The following is a 16,536-nucleotide window of genomic DNA, read 5'->3' on the forward strand; positions in this document are numbered from 1 at the left end:
ACATTTACCTGCTATCTTGAAAAACATGGCTGAGATTCAGGTATAAAAGTAAGAGATTTATGCCTATATCATCTCCTAATGCCTTCTTTCTGTGAATAGGAACATATTAGATGCCCTTAAGTGTCCCCAAGGATGAGTTTTAAATAAATAAAATAGTTATAATAAATATAAGAGGATGAAAAGTATATAAAATAACTCCACATTTTTGTGCTTGATGGTTAAGTAAGACATTTTTTCAATTTTAGGACTTACAGAATGATGCAGAAACATGCAAAAGAAAGATGCAAGCAGCCTCTGCGCTTATAGATGGACTGAGTGGCGAGAAAGTTAGGTGGACTCAACAAAGCAAAGAATTTAAATCTCAGATTAAAAGGTATCAAATCTATTACAGAAAAACAAAACAGAAAATGCTTGTAAAAACTGAAGTGTTGGTAAGCAATTTAGTAGCTTAAATTGTGGTCATTCATTTTCTTCCTGGAACTCCTAATATAGCAATGCAGTCAAATGAACTACCCTGAAATTTGAATTTTCCTCCTGCAAGTAAGAATACATGGGTGTTGAGTACTAGTATTTCAGTTTAGAACAATTTTGGAATGAACTTCCAAGAAGATTATTACTAGGGCTACTATGTGCCTGTATTACAGCTGCTTCTGCTGTCCCCGTAATACTGCACTTTTTTCTGATGCCGCTGGGAAAGTGAAACCTTCAGATAAGCTCAGCTTCTGTAGACACATTACTATAAATTTGCTATGTGGAAATTGGGCATTTCTGGTGAGTTTCAATAGAACTGGGTTTGTATCCTTGATAAATATTGTATTTGAGACATATTTTTAAGAAATAAACAATTTTCTTAACTCATTTAGGAAAGAATGAATAGTTGTCATCAGGGCTTTATTGTTTTGTAGGGGTGGGGACAATGTTTTAATAAAATACTACTCTGAAGTTTTGCCTCAAAAATGCTCTGGAAATAACTTTTTTTTTTTTTCATCCTCTTATGTTTCAAAAGCTGGTTGTCTAAGTAATTAGAAATTGAATTTGTGCACAACCTTTTAATGATTATTTTTCTTCCTTTCTAGACTTGTAGGAGATATATTGCTCTGCACAGGCTTTCTTTCATACTGTGGACCTTTTAATCAAGATTTCAGGAATCTTTTGATTAAAGACTTATGGGAAGCAGAGTTGAGAGCTCATAAAATCCCCTTTTCTGATGATTTGAACCTTATTTCTATGTTGGTAGATCAACCAACAGTAAGTTCCTGGTGCTTGGAGGGTTTAATTTGAATTTTCATTAGCATATTCTATGACTGTTAGCCAGCATTATGCCTGCTTAGAGAAGAACTGTAATCCCCAGTATTCCAAATATTGCTGTGCTCTGTAGTTCTGTGGTCTCCAAATGCTCTTGGCAATTTCCACTAAATCTTGACATAGTAATAATAACAAAACCAAAGAAAAACAAGTAATGCACAATATAATTTCTCACCCACTGCTGACCAATACCCAGTCAATCTCTAAACCATGATCAACCCTCTTCTGAGTAACCCCCCCAGTTTATATAGTGGACATGACATTCTATGGTATGGAATATCCCTTTGGCCAGTTCAGGTCTGCTGTCCTGGCCATGCTTCCTCCCACCTTTTTGTGTACCTGCTCACTGACAGAGCACAGGACACTGAAAATTCCTTGACTTGGGGTAAGCACTACTGAGCAACAGCCAAGTCATCAGTGTGCCAACATTATACTCACCCTAAATCAGAAAAACACAGCACTCTACCATCTCCTAAGAGAAAACGGAACTTTCTTTCAACCCAAACCAGGACATTTCTGAAATAGCAGGTTTGGCTGTAATTTAGAATAGAATACATAAAGTTATTTTATTCAATGTGAATGTATAATAATGGGCAAAGGGTGGGAAGTTCCAGAATCTTCAAATTTCCTTCAGTAAACATTAATTCCCAAAAGCTCTCTTAGACTGGATTTTGCTTCATTGATCCCAATGCTTAATTTGTCTGTCAAGCTGTCTTTTGACATCCTTTAAACTTTAAAATATACATTTTGTGATTCTATATAATTAAAAACATCCATAAAAATAAAATTCTGGAAATATTTTTAGATACGCATTCTCTTTATGTCCCTGTTACTTCTTAGGAAAAATTTAATTGAAGAAGAAATTCCATTGATAATTTATTTCAACTACTCTTTTTCCTTAATTGCTTTTTAAAATTTTATTTTCGTTAGATTAGTGAGTGGAATCTTCAAGGATTGCCTGGAGATCACCTCTCAATTCAGAATGGTATCATTGTCACCAAGGCATCGAGATATCCACTTTTAGTAGACCCACAAACTCAAGGAAAAGCTTGGGTTATAAATAAAGAACAGGATAATGAATTACAGGTAAGCAGTGTCTTAAAGGAAGGGTGTACTCTATTATACTCCTTCAAACATTATTGCTTTAGAGGGAGGTTGCATTTGAGTCAGTGTGAACTGAGATAAGTTTAACATGTATGGAGACTGACAATTACGTAGATGCATCAGCAGGGAACTTAATAACAGCTGTAAATCCCACTCAAGGGCTTGGAAAAGACTATCCAACTTGTATGAACTCTATCAAACAGTACAAAAGTATTTTGTTCAAGATAGGTGAGTATGGTCCCAACACAAAAGAGGACAAAGAGGTGATAAGTAAAGCAAAAGAGCAAAAAATATGAAATTATTAAATGAGAGTAAATTGGGTGACAGTTAGTAATATTACAGATAAAGACAGGATAAGTTACAGCTCTGAAAATGTAGGCAAAGAGCCTCAAGTGTTGCAGTCCATAATTTAGGGCCTGAGAGGGTACTCATAATGAGGTTATCACTACAAAAGGAAGTTGAAGAAATCCAGCTGAAGCCAAACCCATGAAAAATTTGCCTATCCTAACATTACTGCAATCTTCATAGCTCTTTTACAGGTTAAGCCAATATACTAAAGTACCTGCTCATGAAATATAATACAAAGATGTTCATGTGTCACTGTTTGCATCACAAATTCTTTTTTCCCAAATCATGTGGCATAGCAAAAACTGCATTTTAAACCTTAGCCTGAATGTTGAGAAAACTTATGTGTCCTGAATATCAATACATTTTTGAAGGTTTAGAATTAGTTAATTTATGCATGCTTTTTAATAATTTCATATAGTATGAATCCCATTTCACGAAATATCAATCTGAATTAATAATATTGTAGCAGTGATTCATTTTTTAGACTGAGTTCAGATTTTAAGAAGGAATTTCTCAGCACTTCAAAGCTAAAATTAGAAAATCTAGTCCTAGGACATAGGACAGAAAATTAAAGGCTAGGTGTCTCTGATTTCTAAAATATATGCAACATCTATAATATGCAATAAACTGTACCAGTTTTATTTAGTACATTATTACTCTCATAATGAAGTTCTGAGGATTCAGCTACAGCCAACCTTTTAAGTCACCCTTTAATGGTACTTTTCTGTACACACAGAAGTATTTCTGCATAAATTGCTGCATGGTCAACATTTATAGCACCTACTTAAAAATGCAACTAACAAAAACAATGAAAAAAATTTCCAGGTTAGGTTAGGTCTGGGGTTTTCATGTAAGACTGTGAGGAAATTCTTTGTCCTTACACCAATTTATATTTTACTTTTTGAGGTAACAACTCTGAATGACAAGTATTTCCGGCAACACCTAGAAGACAGTCTTTCACTGGGACGATCACTCCTGATTGAAGATATAGAGGAAGAGTTGGATCCAGTCCTTGATAATGTATTAGAAAAAAATTTCATAAAATCAGGATCTGCTTTTAAGGTTAGTAATCAAACAAAAGAAGTGGAGTAAGTAGCTAGCCTTGTGATAAATGTTATTTTACCATTATTATAAACACCTGCTGAATTAGGTAAACTTTGTATTCAATAGAGATATGTAAAGAATCAAACTGAACTAATAAAATATAACTGACAGAGCCTCAGCTGTGTAGTAAGTTGTCAAGTCTAAACTAAGAGTTTAACTGCCAGGGTTATTACTAAAGATTCCAAACTGGAACCAATTACATTTATCTGATTAAATGCTTAAAATTCTTTCTACTGCTTTTCAAGCAGTGCAAATATGCTTAAGGAAGTGGCTTGGTCCTACTCCATCATAATCCAGATATTTGAAGCCGCCTTGGACACTCATATGTTGGAGCCTCTTTTGCCCCACATTGTCCCATGACATATGATCTTTAAGATCCCTTCCAACACCAACAATTCCATGATTCATACTACAATATAGAGTGATCAGGTTTCCTTGTGCAAATGCAGTTTTTGAGTTAGTCTGCTGTTTCGGAATATCTTAATTCTATAAAAATTTATTTTGAATATTCTGAATAATTTTTTACTTCCTTTGGAAGTAAAAACCTGCTTTGGCTTAATAAAGATACACAATTTATGTCCAGTATTTTCTGTTCCATTGTTGGATCACATAATTCCTTTTACCTTGGACATAGGAGAATGATGATTTCTAGAACAGTAAGCAGTTTCTACGACATGTTCATTTGAGGTGTGATTAGAAACCAAATGGTTCTGAAGCTGTTAATCATAATCCACAGTGGAAGTGATCACTATATGTAGCTGGAAGGAAATGCTACTTTCATAATACACTGTAACTTATGCATTTGGTCATTGAATTTTATTTTCATGGCAAATTTAAATTGTGAAATAGATTTCCTCTTTTTGGCATTTCAAATCATGTTAATTTTTTTTCTGCTCAATATTACTGGGTTTAATAATGCTCATTTTTCTCTGTTTAATACTATTTTAACCTAATCCACAGGTGAAAGTTGGTGATAAGGAAGTAGATGTTATGAATTCATTTAGACTGTACATTACTACAAAGCTACCTAATCCTTCTTTCACACCTGAAATTAATGCAAAAACATCAATTATTGATTTTACTGTTACAATGAAAGGACTTGAGAATCAGTTACTGAGAAGAGTAATACTCACTGAAAAACAGGTAAGTTAACAGTACACATAAATCATAATGATATTTTTTTTTCCATTTAATTGGTTTTGGTATGTAGAAAAAAAGAAATGTTCAAATGGAAATAAAATATATTAGCTATTTTCTAAAATTATATTCAGATTCAGTATAGACATTTCTAAATATCATAAAAACATTGAAAGGCTCTTAATATATATATATATATATATATATGACTGTCAGTACAACACAATTAATCACCTGGATTTGACATTGATGAGATACATCATAAGATACTGAATAAACACTGCTTAAAAAAAACATTTATTATTAAAAATACGTTTTAGATACCAAGAAAAGTAAAATGCACATTTCATGACTGGTTCCAACTCTTAATCTGTATCTTCAATACAATTCATTCACTTGAAAAATCAGAAACTGAATTTTAAGTATCCCTTATAGTTGCAACCCATAAAATGTCATGCCATTTTCTTTTTTTTAAATAACAGGAACTAGAGGCAGAACGAATTAAACTCATGGAAGATGTAACTGCTAATAAAAGGAAAATGAAGGAACTGGAAGACAATCTTCTTTACAAACTAACTGCAACCAAAGGTTCTGTATCAAAATATTCATCATATTAGGCAGAAAAAACTGATTCACATTAGGTCCTTTCCTTACAGCTTTTGGTTTATCCATCTAAGATACAATAAAAGAATGTACAGTGGCGGGGGTATGAGAACTGTGAGGGATTTGGTGCTATAGCATGCCACTATATGCATCTCAGGACACTTAACTTTAACACCTAAACAAGTTTTTTGAACTATATCCATATTTTTGACAGCTTTCTGTCCCTCAGATGAGATAAGGTATCTGACCATGGGCAAATCTTTAATCCATTGAAAATGTAAATAGGAATGGCCTGGTGTAAAATTGTCTTGAAACTCTTCTGCAGTACATTATGAGCCTGAACACGATCACTTATTATTTCTGGTGGAAAAAGAATCTGGTAACAGAAAATCTATGAGTAACTGCTGGAGATTCATGCATATTGTTGAATTACCATTTCCCTTAGGACCATAAGTCTTTTTTACTTTGAGACTGATAATGAATAGACTTCAAAATATTTTAAATAATTTGTTGACTATGCAACTTGTGTGGAAAAGATAGGTGACTTCTCTAGTATGTGTTGCAAAGCTGTTGGTAAAAATACATTAACATCTTTTAAATGAATTTGCAAAAATATATTGGATGTAAAAAGATTTTTTGTATTAAATATCCCATCCGGTTTCTATTTTAAAAGCTTTCTGTAACTCAGTAAATAGTTTCATTTTTAAAAATAAATAATTCCTGTTATTTGGGTTTTTGTTTTATATATATATACGAAGTGAAAATATTGTTACAAAAATATCCTTAAACATCCAGTATTTTACTTTTCAGGTTCACTAGTGGATGATGAATCTTTAATTGGGGTCTTGCAAATAACTAAGCAAACAGCTGCTGAAATAGCTGTCAAGTTGTCTGTGGCAGCAGAAACTGAAGTGAAGATTAACACTGCTCAGGAGGAATATCGACCTGTTGCTACACGTGGAAGCATTCTTTATTTCCTTCTTACAGCAATGAGCATGGTCAATAATATGTATCAAACTTCACTGGCTCAGTTCTTGAAGCTATTTGATCAATCTATAGCCAGGTAGGAGGATAGATTTTTCCTACTATTCAGATGTTTGTCCTTCCAATATATTTGCTCTCATTAATGTGGTTTCTTTGTGCTTTGTTTTCATGATTTAGGTCTAAGAAATCTCCTGTGGCTCAGAAAAGAATCTCAAATATTATTGAATATCTTACTTTTGAAATTCACTCATATTCTGTTAGAGGCCTGTATGAAAACCACAAATTCCTCTTTACCCTTCTCCTGGCTTTAAAAATTGATATTGAGAGAGGACATGTGGAAAACAGAGAGTTCCAAACTCTCATTAGAGGTAAGTTTTAAAAATTGTGTTTAGTGTAGAACTAATTCAACTTTTTTAACTTTTATGCCATTTCGAAAACTTATTTCTTTTTCTGCATGGTATCTATCAGTATTTCTGTGGGAACTGGGCTTGTTCAGCTTGGCAAAGGGAAGCCTTAGAGGACACCCAATAGTAGCCTTCCAACACCTGTGAGAAGGCCATTAATAAGGCTAAGTTATCATTTGGTATGAAATAAATGCAAAGTACACAAGAGTACAGTTAGTATCCCAGAGAAAATTATTTAGGCTAAAATACATAATTTTAAAAGAAATATCAATTATATCTTGACCCCTGGAATATGATGTATTTCATCAGAAAGTACATTTCATCCTGTGTTTTTATCCACAGGAGGTGCATCTTTGGATCTACAGGCTTGCCCACCCAAACCATGCCGCTGGATACTTGACATGGTATGGCTAAATCTAGTGGAGTTGAACAAACTTCCACAATTTGAAGAAATTTTGGCCCAGGTGATATTTTCTAATTATCTTTTTAATGTGTTTCCATAAAAATACAGAATAACATCATAGAGACAATTAGGTAGCATGAATGGTATTTGGTATTATAATAATTGAGGTAGAAAAAGGAGAGAAGGAACAGGGACAAAGGAAAAAGGAAGGCAATAAAAGAGAGGATAAAAACTAGAGGTATCAAAAATGCTCAATAAATTAATCTGAATGTCAGGTTTTCAGTTGCAATGTTGTCTGTCTTGTTTCTGGTGTATTTTTACAAGTGAATCACTTGCTGCTTGTTTTTAAATACTCATTGCCATTCCAAAGTTAACATTCAGATATAATGAGCTGGTTACAAATGCCATGTATTATGTAGACATGTATGAATTTATAGGCACATAAGCTTGTGACATATTCAATTTGGTAATTTTTAATTATTTCTTTAGTGTAGTTAAACCACTCTTTAAGACTTTCTTGTATCTAAGTGCTCCTTGTGCCCTGGAGGGTAGCAGACATTTTAGCTAAATAGCTACCTGCAGGTGGTCCTGGCTGTTTCTAAACTCTGTATCAAGGCAAGAGTTGGATACATACCAGTGCAATTTTTCCAGTTTTTGGTTTCTTAAAGTATCAAAATAGAATACTAAGTTTGGAGAAAGTTGGAGGAGCTTTAGTTAGGTTGTTCACTCAGGGTTGTTAGTGCACCAGAACCCTATTTCTATAGAAAGTCCTTTCACCAGGGCTTTTCTAGAATGTGTGCAAACAAAATTTTAGACTCCAAAATACTTAGGTGACCATGTTACCACAAAAACTCTCCTTTTAAAATTAATTTTTTAGCACTGTCTTACTTTTGCCATGTAGTTGCAAAGTTAAAAAGTGGCAATTAAAATTATTTCAGTCAGAGATAGAAATGGAATATGGGAGGATGCCAACTAGGATATAAATTAAAAACCCAAATACTGGAAAAACATCTTTTTAATACTTATTTTTATCCATTAGAAGTGCTGTTCTATTTGATTCATCATATAAAATACCATGTATCATTATTCATTTAGATGAAACAGAAAATTATTTAAAGTTACTAAAAAAAGGACTGAGAATAGTATGCCCAATTCTCAAGAGATTTCCTGTGCTTTTCTTTTTTTCATGCTAGTTTCAGTTTTTCTCCTATAAAAAAATAAGTCCAGATGCCTAATTTAACATAGACATATTCTGTTTCAAACCTTTACGAGTGCATTCCTTGTTCTTTTTCCAGTGATCTGAGAATACTGCAGTAGCTGACCCTACTCAGTCACTGCATTGAAGGCTCAGTTGCATTTTCACCTTGTTCTGCCACTGGTATTCCTTGTCCTATTAGGTCAGGGGTTCTAAGAAGTACCTAAAATTATGACCATATTTGTGGTCAGGTTTATTCTTTCTCAAAAGAAAAGCTTACTAGAATCTGCTGCTTTTTATTTGTGATTCATTGGCTGGCTAAACTGTACTGGGACAGATTTTTCTGGTCGTCTTCACATTTTGTGACCAAAAGGAATTAATTAATAAATCATAGTGTGTTCCTCTTGTAGTATAGAATCTTCCTGCTAATTACTGGTTTTTTTTTTAAAGTAGATGCATGTCTTTGGGAGGGGAATGCATATATAACTGACTGGCTTGAGAGTCTGCAACTTAACACTGATTGCAGCAATTGGATTAACAGTATTTGTAATATCTTAATAGCAATTCTCGTGTCATATGTCTTAAATGCTATAGGCAATGTTACTTGAAATATGTCCTAATAAAATAATGGCCTCTCATTAAAAGCTACATCTGCAAGGGGATTTTACTGCAACTGAAATATATTTATTTGTGTGTTAATGTAATAAATTTAGATAGCTCAAAGTGATAAGGCATGGAAAAGCTGGTTTGATAAAGATGCTCCTGAGGAAGAAATTATCCCTAATGGATACAGTGATTCACTTGACACCTTTCGCAAGCTTTTACTCATCAGGTGAGCATCTTCACAAATTTTGGGAAATTACACAGTTACAACACATCTCAACCTATCAGTATGCTGTTATCATAATACTGTATTTTAGTTATTTCTGGGTAACATTAAATAGTAATTCACTTACATGAAATATGTTTTTATTCAATTACTTCAGAGCTGTCCTCTGCTGTAAAAGGTATTTATAGAAATTTTTTTGATAGCTTTGCTTTTATGTCATGAGAAATGGAAACTGGGAACCATATTGCAGCCTTCTTTGAGAAGACCATGAAAAAGTAGAATATTCCAGATAGTTTTCAATTTTTTATAAAAATTCTTTTAAAATTAACTATTTTTAGTACCTTTAAAAAAGTATTAAAATATAAAATAAAAAAAGGAGATATGGTGAAAATCCAAAATAAGTATTCAAAATCCCATGTGAAAAGTGTCCTATAAATTACTTTTTTTGCATCATTTAAGACCTCTACGATCTTGGGATAAAATGGATTTCCCCAAAGAAGCATTCAACTGCGTTTTGCATGAGATCATATCTCCATTCCTTTTATACTTTCCAAGTGCTGTAACAAATAAATCAGACATACTATGAAATACCCCAGCGATATTATTTACTAGACCATTGCCACTGTGCTAATCTGAAGCCCCCTGGCTTCCCCTGCCCGGCAGAGGCACGGTCAGCTGCGGGGGTCACCCCTTGCATCTCCAGGAGAGTCGGGGAGCGGCTGAGGCAGAAAGTTTCACTGTCTGCCTTGTTTGGGGGAGTCGACTCAAGGCTGGGGAGACAGTTTCAGTTTTAATCCAGAATCCGGCGAGCTCCGAATTACAGCGTCCAACAGCCAAAAGCGGCCTCGAGGCTTTCCCAACATCTTAAAGACCGGGGCGGTAACAAGGGGAAGGGAATGCCCATTGACCAATGGGGGGATTTGGGGGCGTGGACGGTGAAAGGATAGACAGATACAAAAACCAATGGGGGAAACTTAAGGGAGGGACCCCGGACCCTCATCCAATCCCACGATGCCCAGGGTAGAAGATTCGGGAAGAATGGGATGGGGAGCCGAGTGATGGACAGGGTACCGGGGGGGACGGGGAAGTGACCGAGCATTTTCAGGGAGATTGGCACTGAGGGAAAGGTGGGAAAACTCAGGTGGAACCATTGGGAGAAAATGGGGGGTGGAGGGGCAAACCATTGGAGAACCGTTACAGAAATATAAAAACACAACACAACAGACCATGATTTGTCTTTGGAGCAGAGTCAACCTGTGCAGTATAAAAGGCTAGAATCTGATGGAAATACCATATTGTTTCATGCTGTACACCCTAAGAGGGAGGGGATCATCTAAGTCCAAGCATTTTAATCTTCAAAACCTGAAGATTGTGAAGTAATATATTTTATTCAAAAGCAGTTGTTTATTTGTTTTTCCATGGCAAAAACACTCATCACCAACACAAATGCAATTGCATGCAAAAGAATCGAGTTTGTACACTAAAAGACTAACAGGCCAAATAAATCATCTGCAAAGTTTTGCTAAAGGACAAAAACAATATTAACATTTCCCTCTTTGTGTTCTCAAATAAAAAAGTTCTGTTTAAAATGAAGAATGTCCAAACTTAATGAAGGTGCCTAGAACAGAAAATTCCAATGCAAACAGTTAAGGCAAAATTGTAAGCAACTGGAAAGTATCACAGGTAGAGGGAAGACCATCAGCTCTGCCTGTTATTATATCTGTAAAGACAAACCTACTAACAAATTTATGAAGGTGTGTGTATGTATACATATATATTATGATTTTTAAAAATCCCTCTATTTGATGAAAATACAATTTTTAATTTGAGTCTGACCTTGGAGGAAGAGGCAGTGAATTCATATATTTGTATTTTATTTTCTAGGTCTTGGTGTCCAGACCGAACACTTTCCCAAGCCAGGAAATATATTGCAAATTCCTTGCATGAGAAATATACAGAACCTGTTATATTGAATTTAAGAAAAACTTGGGAAGAAAGTGACATGCGAACACCTCTCATCTGTTTCTTGTCCATGGGATCAGACCCAACCGATCAGATTAATTCCTTGTCTCGGAAGCTTAATTTGGGTATGAAAGTAATTATCCATTTTCATATGTTAAGGCATAGTGGGGTAGTGTAAGCAATTTCAGAGGTATTTTTTCTGAGAAGTATTTCTTAAATTCTCTTCCACTACTGTTTGCTCCTGAAGCATCATCTTAGAGGTAAAATAACATTTAAAATAGAAGGCAGTATGCTAAGAACCATTCTGTGTGTAGTTGGACAGTAATTGAAATATTTTTTAATAGATTATCATCCTTCTTGGAGATGATAACTTTTAAAATCCCTATCTTGTAAAGCAATTAATTCTTCTTTTAAAATTCAGTTATGGTGACAATAATATTTTCTTGTTTTAACTCTTAACTTCAGGTAATTTAAAAATCAGTAATGTGCTTAGAATATTACTTTGTAATAAAAAAAATAGCTACATGATCTACATTTGTATGTTCTGGACTTTAGCTCTACATTATATGGAAGTTTTGGAAAACTGTGAATACAAACTGAGTTGTGAGTAGATCCCATATATTCTTGACATTAGTCATATTAGTATGTTCATAAATACATCTTTGCATTGTGTTTATATACACTTTGAGAAAAATGTTCATATTTCAAATGTTCTGGCATTGTTAAAATTTGGCACAAATTCAGATTCACTGTCAATATTAGTCACAATTTTTAACTTCTGTAGGTATTGTCCATGTGTATTTAAATGTCATGTAAAATGTCAGTGTTTAGAAAATTTATACATAGTAGCATAATATGCTGGTGAAGGGTTTCTGCTTTCATTTTTAATTTTACATTAAATTTATTTTATTGTGCTGTATTTATATGATTTTTTTGGACTGAATTGAAATTATGACTTTTTCTCAAGAATGTAAGTACATTAAGCTTATATTGTCAAATATGTTATAGAATGTAGGACAATCTCAATGGGCCAAGGACAAGAGGTTCATGCACGCAAACTCATGGAGGTGTCAATGGAACAGGTGGGGAAAAAACATTGCAACATAAATTGATTGTCTGTTTTTGTGCTCCTTTACACCCCTTTAGCATGCAGTCTAATATTTTGCATTTTCATCTTACTATCAAGCATATCTCAGGGTGACCATGTGTGGCCATGTCTTTTTGAATGCCTGAGTTTAAAAAGAATTCTCTGTGGCATATATATGTGACAGTGGCATCCGAGCCAATACCTCTGGCAGCAGTGCTACTGAGCAGCTTCCCAAAAGCAGCACTTCCCTTACTTATCACTACACTATTAGCACAGGGTAAAAGGACATCGAGGCCTGGTCCTGTCCTGCAAATCCCACCTCTTTATTGGAAATTTTTTCATGTTTTCCCCTCCCATATAAGAGATACCTGGATGTTGCATAGCTTCTACTAAATAAAATGATGAGTGATGTAGCTTAAAGTTGTAGATATAGAAGGATGTGTTTGCCTCTAATACTCTTTCACATTTTTGTTACAACTCTGCTAGCAACAGGACCGCTTACTCACCAGCATTTGGTGTCTCTTCTTTGTTTCTTTAATTGTCAATCCTTTGGCTTTGAGTTCCAAGCACGTCTAAGAATTTCTAAATTATACATAAGAATTTTTGTTTAAATATTATAGTGCATTTTGTTATGGCAGATTATATTCCCCAACAGTAAAACCATGAAAAACCTAATTAACAGCTCCAGAGAGATATTAATTGAAACCTCAAATACAATATAAAAGTTGTAGTGCAAAGGGCGTACCTTCTGGTCAGCTGGACACTTCAAGGATTTGTGTATAGTCTTTCAAACAAAGACATAGAGTCACAGTTGCCTGCAAACTCAAAATAAGGGGCATAAGTCATATACCTGTACTTTAGAGTGATAGAATATCTCGAGTAACAGAGAGCAACATGAGTATTGACATATAGATGTACACCAATTTGGAAAGTGAGAAAAAAGAAATCTCTTTATAGCAAACAACAATTTATATTATAAGTGCACACATACATCTGGTATTTCTTTGTTTGTGTGTCTGGAATGGTCACTGTCAACTCTCAGTTCAAGGCAATGGTGAAAACTGAAGCATCACTGAGTTTCTTTTGCCCTTAATTTGAAGCACAAGGACACTCAAAACAGCACTCCAGTAGAGCTACTAGTAACAATTTCTGAACTACGTGCCTTAGTGCTGAAGGGGGGAAAATGTAAACATCAGATTTGAAACTACTAAACAGAATTAGTGAATGTGAAGACAAATACCGATTTGGTTTTTTTGTGCCTCTGGCCAAGAGTATATAATACAATTAAAACTGCTGTGCTGTGTTACAGGAAGATAATTTTTCAAAAACTAAGTTTGATTAATTTGGAAATGTACCAAATTGATTAAAGATCTCCTTCAAAAAAGTTGATCCCCATAAAAGAAGGAATAAACCCACCTTCATTTAATCTTTTTTTAGTTTCTATCAATTCACAATAAATATGTCAATTATATTTTTTTCACCAACAGTTAGTGATGTTTTTTAAATGAGCTAAAACAAAATTGCTAAAATGAAATTACAAGCTGTAATGAAATCCACTGTCCATCACTGTTTAGAACTGATTAAATAATATCCCATTTTATTATCAGGCTTCTAGATCATCAGGCTTCTAAAGTGATGCTAAAAATGCTGATTGGATTTAAATTTATCAACAGAAGTTTAGAGAGACAATAATCCAACTAGAGCTTTCATTCAATTTGAGAGATGAATAAGATCAAAATAATTGGAAGTTGAATTACATGCAAATGCCTTTATTGCTGATAAACTAATTGGAGTTAGAAACTTTTAGAGTCTTATTACCACCTCTTTACACTTACTTTAGTTTATGTTATTAACAAATCAATTTAAAAAAATACGTATTCCTTAAATTTCTGCTGTTAATTTTCCACTCACGTTCTTTTGGATCTGAGGACAGGATTGCTTATCACTGGTGTTTTGCTGGTAGAGTACAGGAACCTCTTTTTGCCACTAGATAGCACTGATTCTTTACTTACAATATTGAGTCTGGTTATGTTATTTTCATTGAGAAAAAGAGAATGTGGAAATAACTTTTGCACTAACTTATCCTATTTGCTTTATCTGTGCCACTATCCTATAATATCAAAAGAGAATATATATATTCAGGAACAGAACAGAAGTTTTAAAAAAATAACATGGAAAACCAAATTTGACTCTTATATAGACAGTTTGCTTTAGCATTATGAATAACTTGTTCTAAATATTATATGGTAATCACTGATATCCTTGTTTAGGGAGGCTGGGTGTTACTTCAGAATTGTCACCTTGGACTGGATTTCATGGATGAACTGTTGGAGACAGTTCTTACTGCTGAGATCCAGAATGATACATTTCGAGTTTGGATAACTACTGAACAACATCCTAAATTCCCAATTACACTGCTACAGGTTTGTTCAAATATTTAATTCAGGTACTTAATGAAAATTATTCAAATTAATAATGTAAATGGCAGTGAAAACAAATTGAGGGAAAACCCCTAAAACCCAAGAAAAAAAACAGACTTTTGTTACAATGTAAATATCACTCCAACAAGGAAGGTTACTTACCAGTTAACTGGAAATTCTTGATTATGCATTATGTATGTGTGAGTCCACACTTATTCTGTACACAAAAGCACTTCAATAAAAACTATTTATCTTTACTTATATTCCATTTTGTCCAACCAGATGACTTGTGGACAGATTAATGCCCACAAATGTTCTTCCAGAGAAAGATTCCAGATTCACCTATAATAAATGAATAAAGTATAAATGGGACAGAATACACATGGATAATACATCTTAGAGAACATCATCTACCAAATTTCTTTGGATGAATTATAAATGGCTGTTCTATAGATCTCAAGGATACATTTTTTGTTAGAACCAGAAAATTGCCTAAACTCTTACAAAGTACACTTAAGTTACTGATGATGGTTCCCAGCACTCTCACACTGGGCCATAATGCTACTTACTATCTACTCTAATAACTGTATATTGACATTCCTATGTTCTCTTTCCTCTAAAAAGCAGTGTAAGTCTCCTTAGCAATTCTCATTCTCTCTGAATAAAAATAGATGCCTCACCTGATATCCAGGATGTGAAGGGGGGGTGTCCATCACTATAGTCTGTGTGTGGAAAGGTAGCTGTATGGACTCCTGTGTTCTCTCAACAGAACATGAAATCATCCTGCATCTCCAAGCGGTTTATGAACAGTAAGGTGTATGAACACACAGTTTGCTAAAAGTGAGAAAGGAGAACTCAGAGGGTTGCTAGATGAATCTTCACTGTGTTTATCTCAAATATTTCACATGTGATTTCACTATATAGTGTCACACTACCTGTTAAAATGTTAACATGTTCAGGAAGTCCAGAACAAGAATAATTGACAAACCAAAGCCCCTTCTCAGAAGAAAAGAGAACAATTTGCTTTGCTCCTTTCAACATATAATAATCAAAAACTGAACAGGATATCTTTTGAAACGTGGAAATATTGATATTCAAGTGTTCCAATTCAGTCCAACAGTAACAGGAACTCAACACAGTGTATCCATGGGCTGCCTGGCCTTTTCCGTCCTTCCTGTGCAAGCTGCCATGTTACCCAAGCTAGATATACAAATATCTACAGTTGGAGGAAAAAAAAACCCTTTATTTTTACTTGGGTTCCTCCAGTGTTTGTAATTGTCTTGAGTAACAGGGATTCTACTAGGCCCAGTCTGTATCTGAACTAATAGATTGTTCCATGAGCATTATCCAGCACTGGAATGCAATAACCCATAGGGGTAGGTAGTTAAAATATTCTCTGATGTGAAAACCTGTGCTTACTAGTACTTTTCCAAATAATTTCCAGGTATGGTTTGAAAATTAAAATGGTGTAGCCACTCTTCCCATTAGGCAGTTTGCATGAAACTAAGGGGCTGAATTCTAAGGGGCTGTGGCAATTTACTACCACAAATATGGATTCAATGTCTACTGACCACAGTGCTCAGGAATATTCTCTGGTGAATCTAATTTGCTGCTGTAGACAGCCACAAAGTCCAGAGTAGCCACTGTGAAC

At 34.4% G+C, this 16,536-nt stretch overlaps 1 protein-coding gene across 1 annotated transcript in view; it reads left to right on the plus strand.

Moving 5' to 3' along the window:
• DNAH8 (dynein axonemal heavy chain 8) overlaps nt 1–16,536 on the plus strand; it is a 121,499-nt gene that overhangs the window by 90,268 nt on the left and 14,695 nt on the right. Inside the window, exons 72-84 of the mRNA XM_085576966.1 lie at nt 246–373; nt 1,077–1,248; nt 2,236–2,391; nt 3,664–3,819; nt 4,822–5,004; nt 5,481–5,586; nt 6,412–6,664; nt 6,763–6,953; nt 7,332–7,453; nt 9,301–9,419; nt 11,301–11,503; nt 12,387–12,460; nt 14,736–14,888. Of these exons, the coding sequence (XP_085433092.1) occupies nt 246–373; nt 1,077–1,248; nt 2,236–2,391; nt 3,664–3,819; nt 4,822–5,004; nt 5,481–5,586; nt 6,412–6,664; nt 6,763–6,953; nt 7,332–7,453; nt 9,301–9,419; nt 11,301–11,503; nt 12,387–12,460; nt 14,736–14,888 (2,016 nt within the window). The remainder of the gene's footprint in view (nt 1–245; nt 374–1,076; nt 1,249–2,235; nt 2,392–3,663; nt 3,820–4,821; nt 5,005–5,480; nt 5,587–6,411; nt 6,665–6,762; nt 6,954–7,331; nt 7,454–9,300; nt 9,420–11,300; nt 11,504–12,386; nt 12,461–14,735; nt 14,889–16,536) is intronic.

This window comes from Lonchura striata, chromosome 3, assembly GCF_050655825.1.
Source record: "Lonchura striata isolate lonStrDom1 chromosome 3, ASM5065582v1, whole genome shotgun sequence".
NCBI classification, from domain to species: Eukaryota; Metazoa; Chordata; class Aves; order Passeriformes; family Estrildidae; genus Lonchura; species Lonchura striata.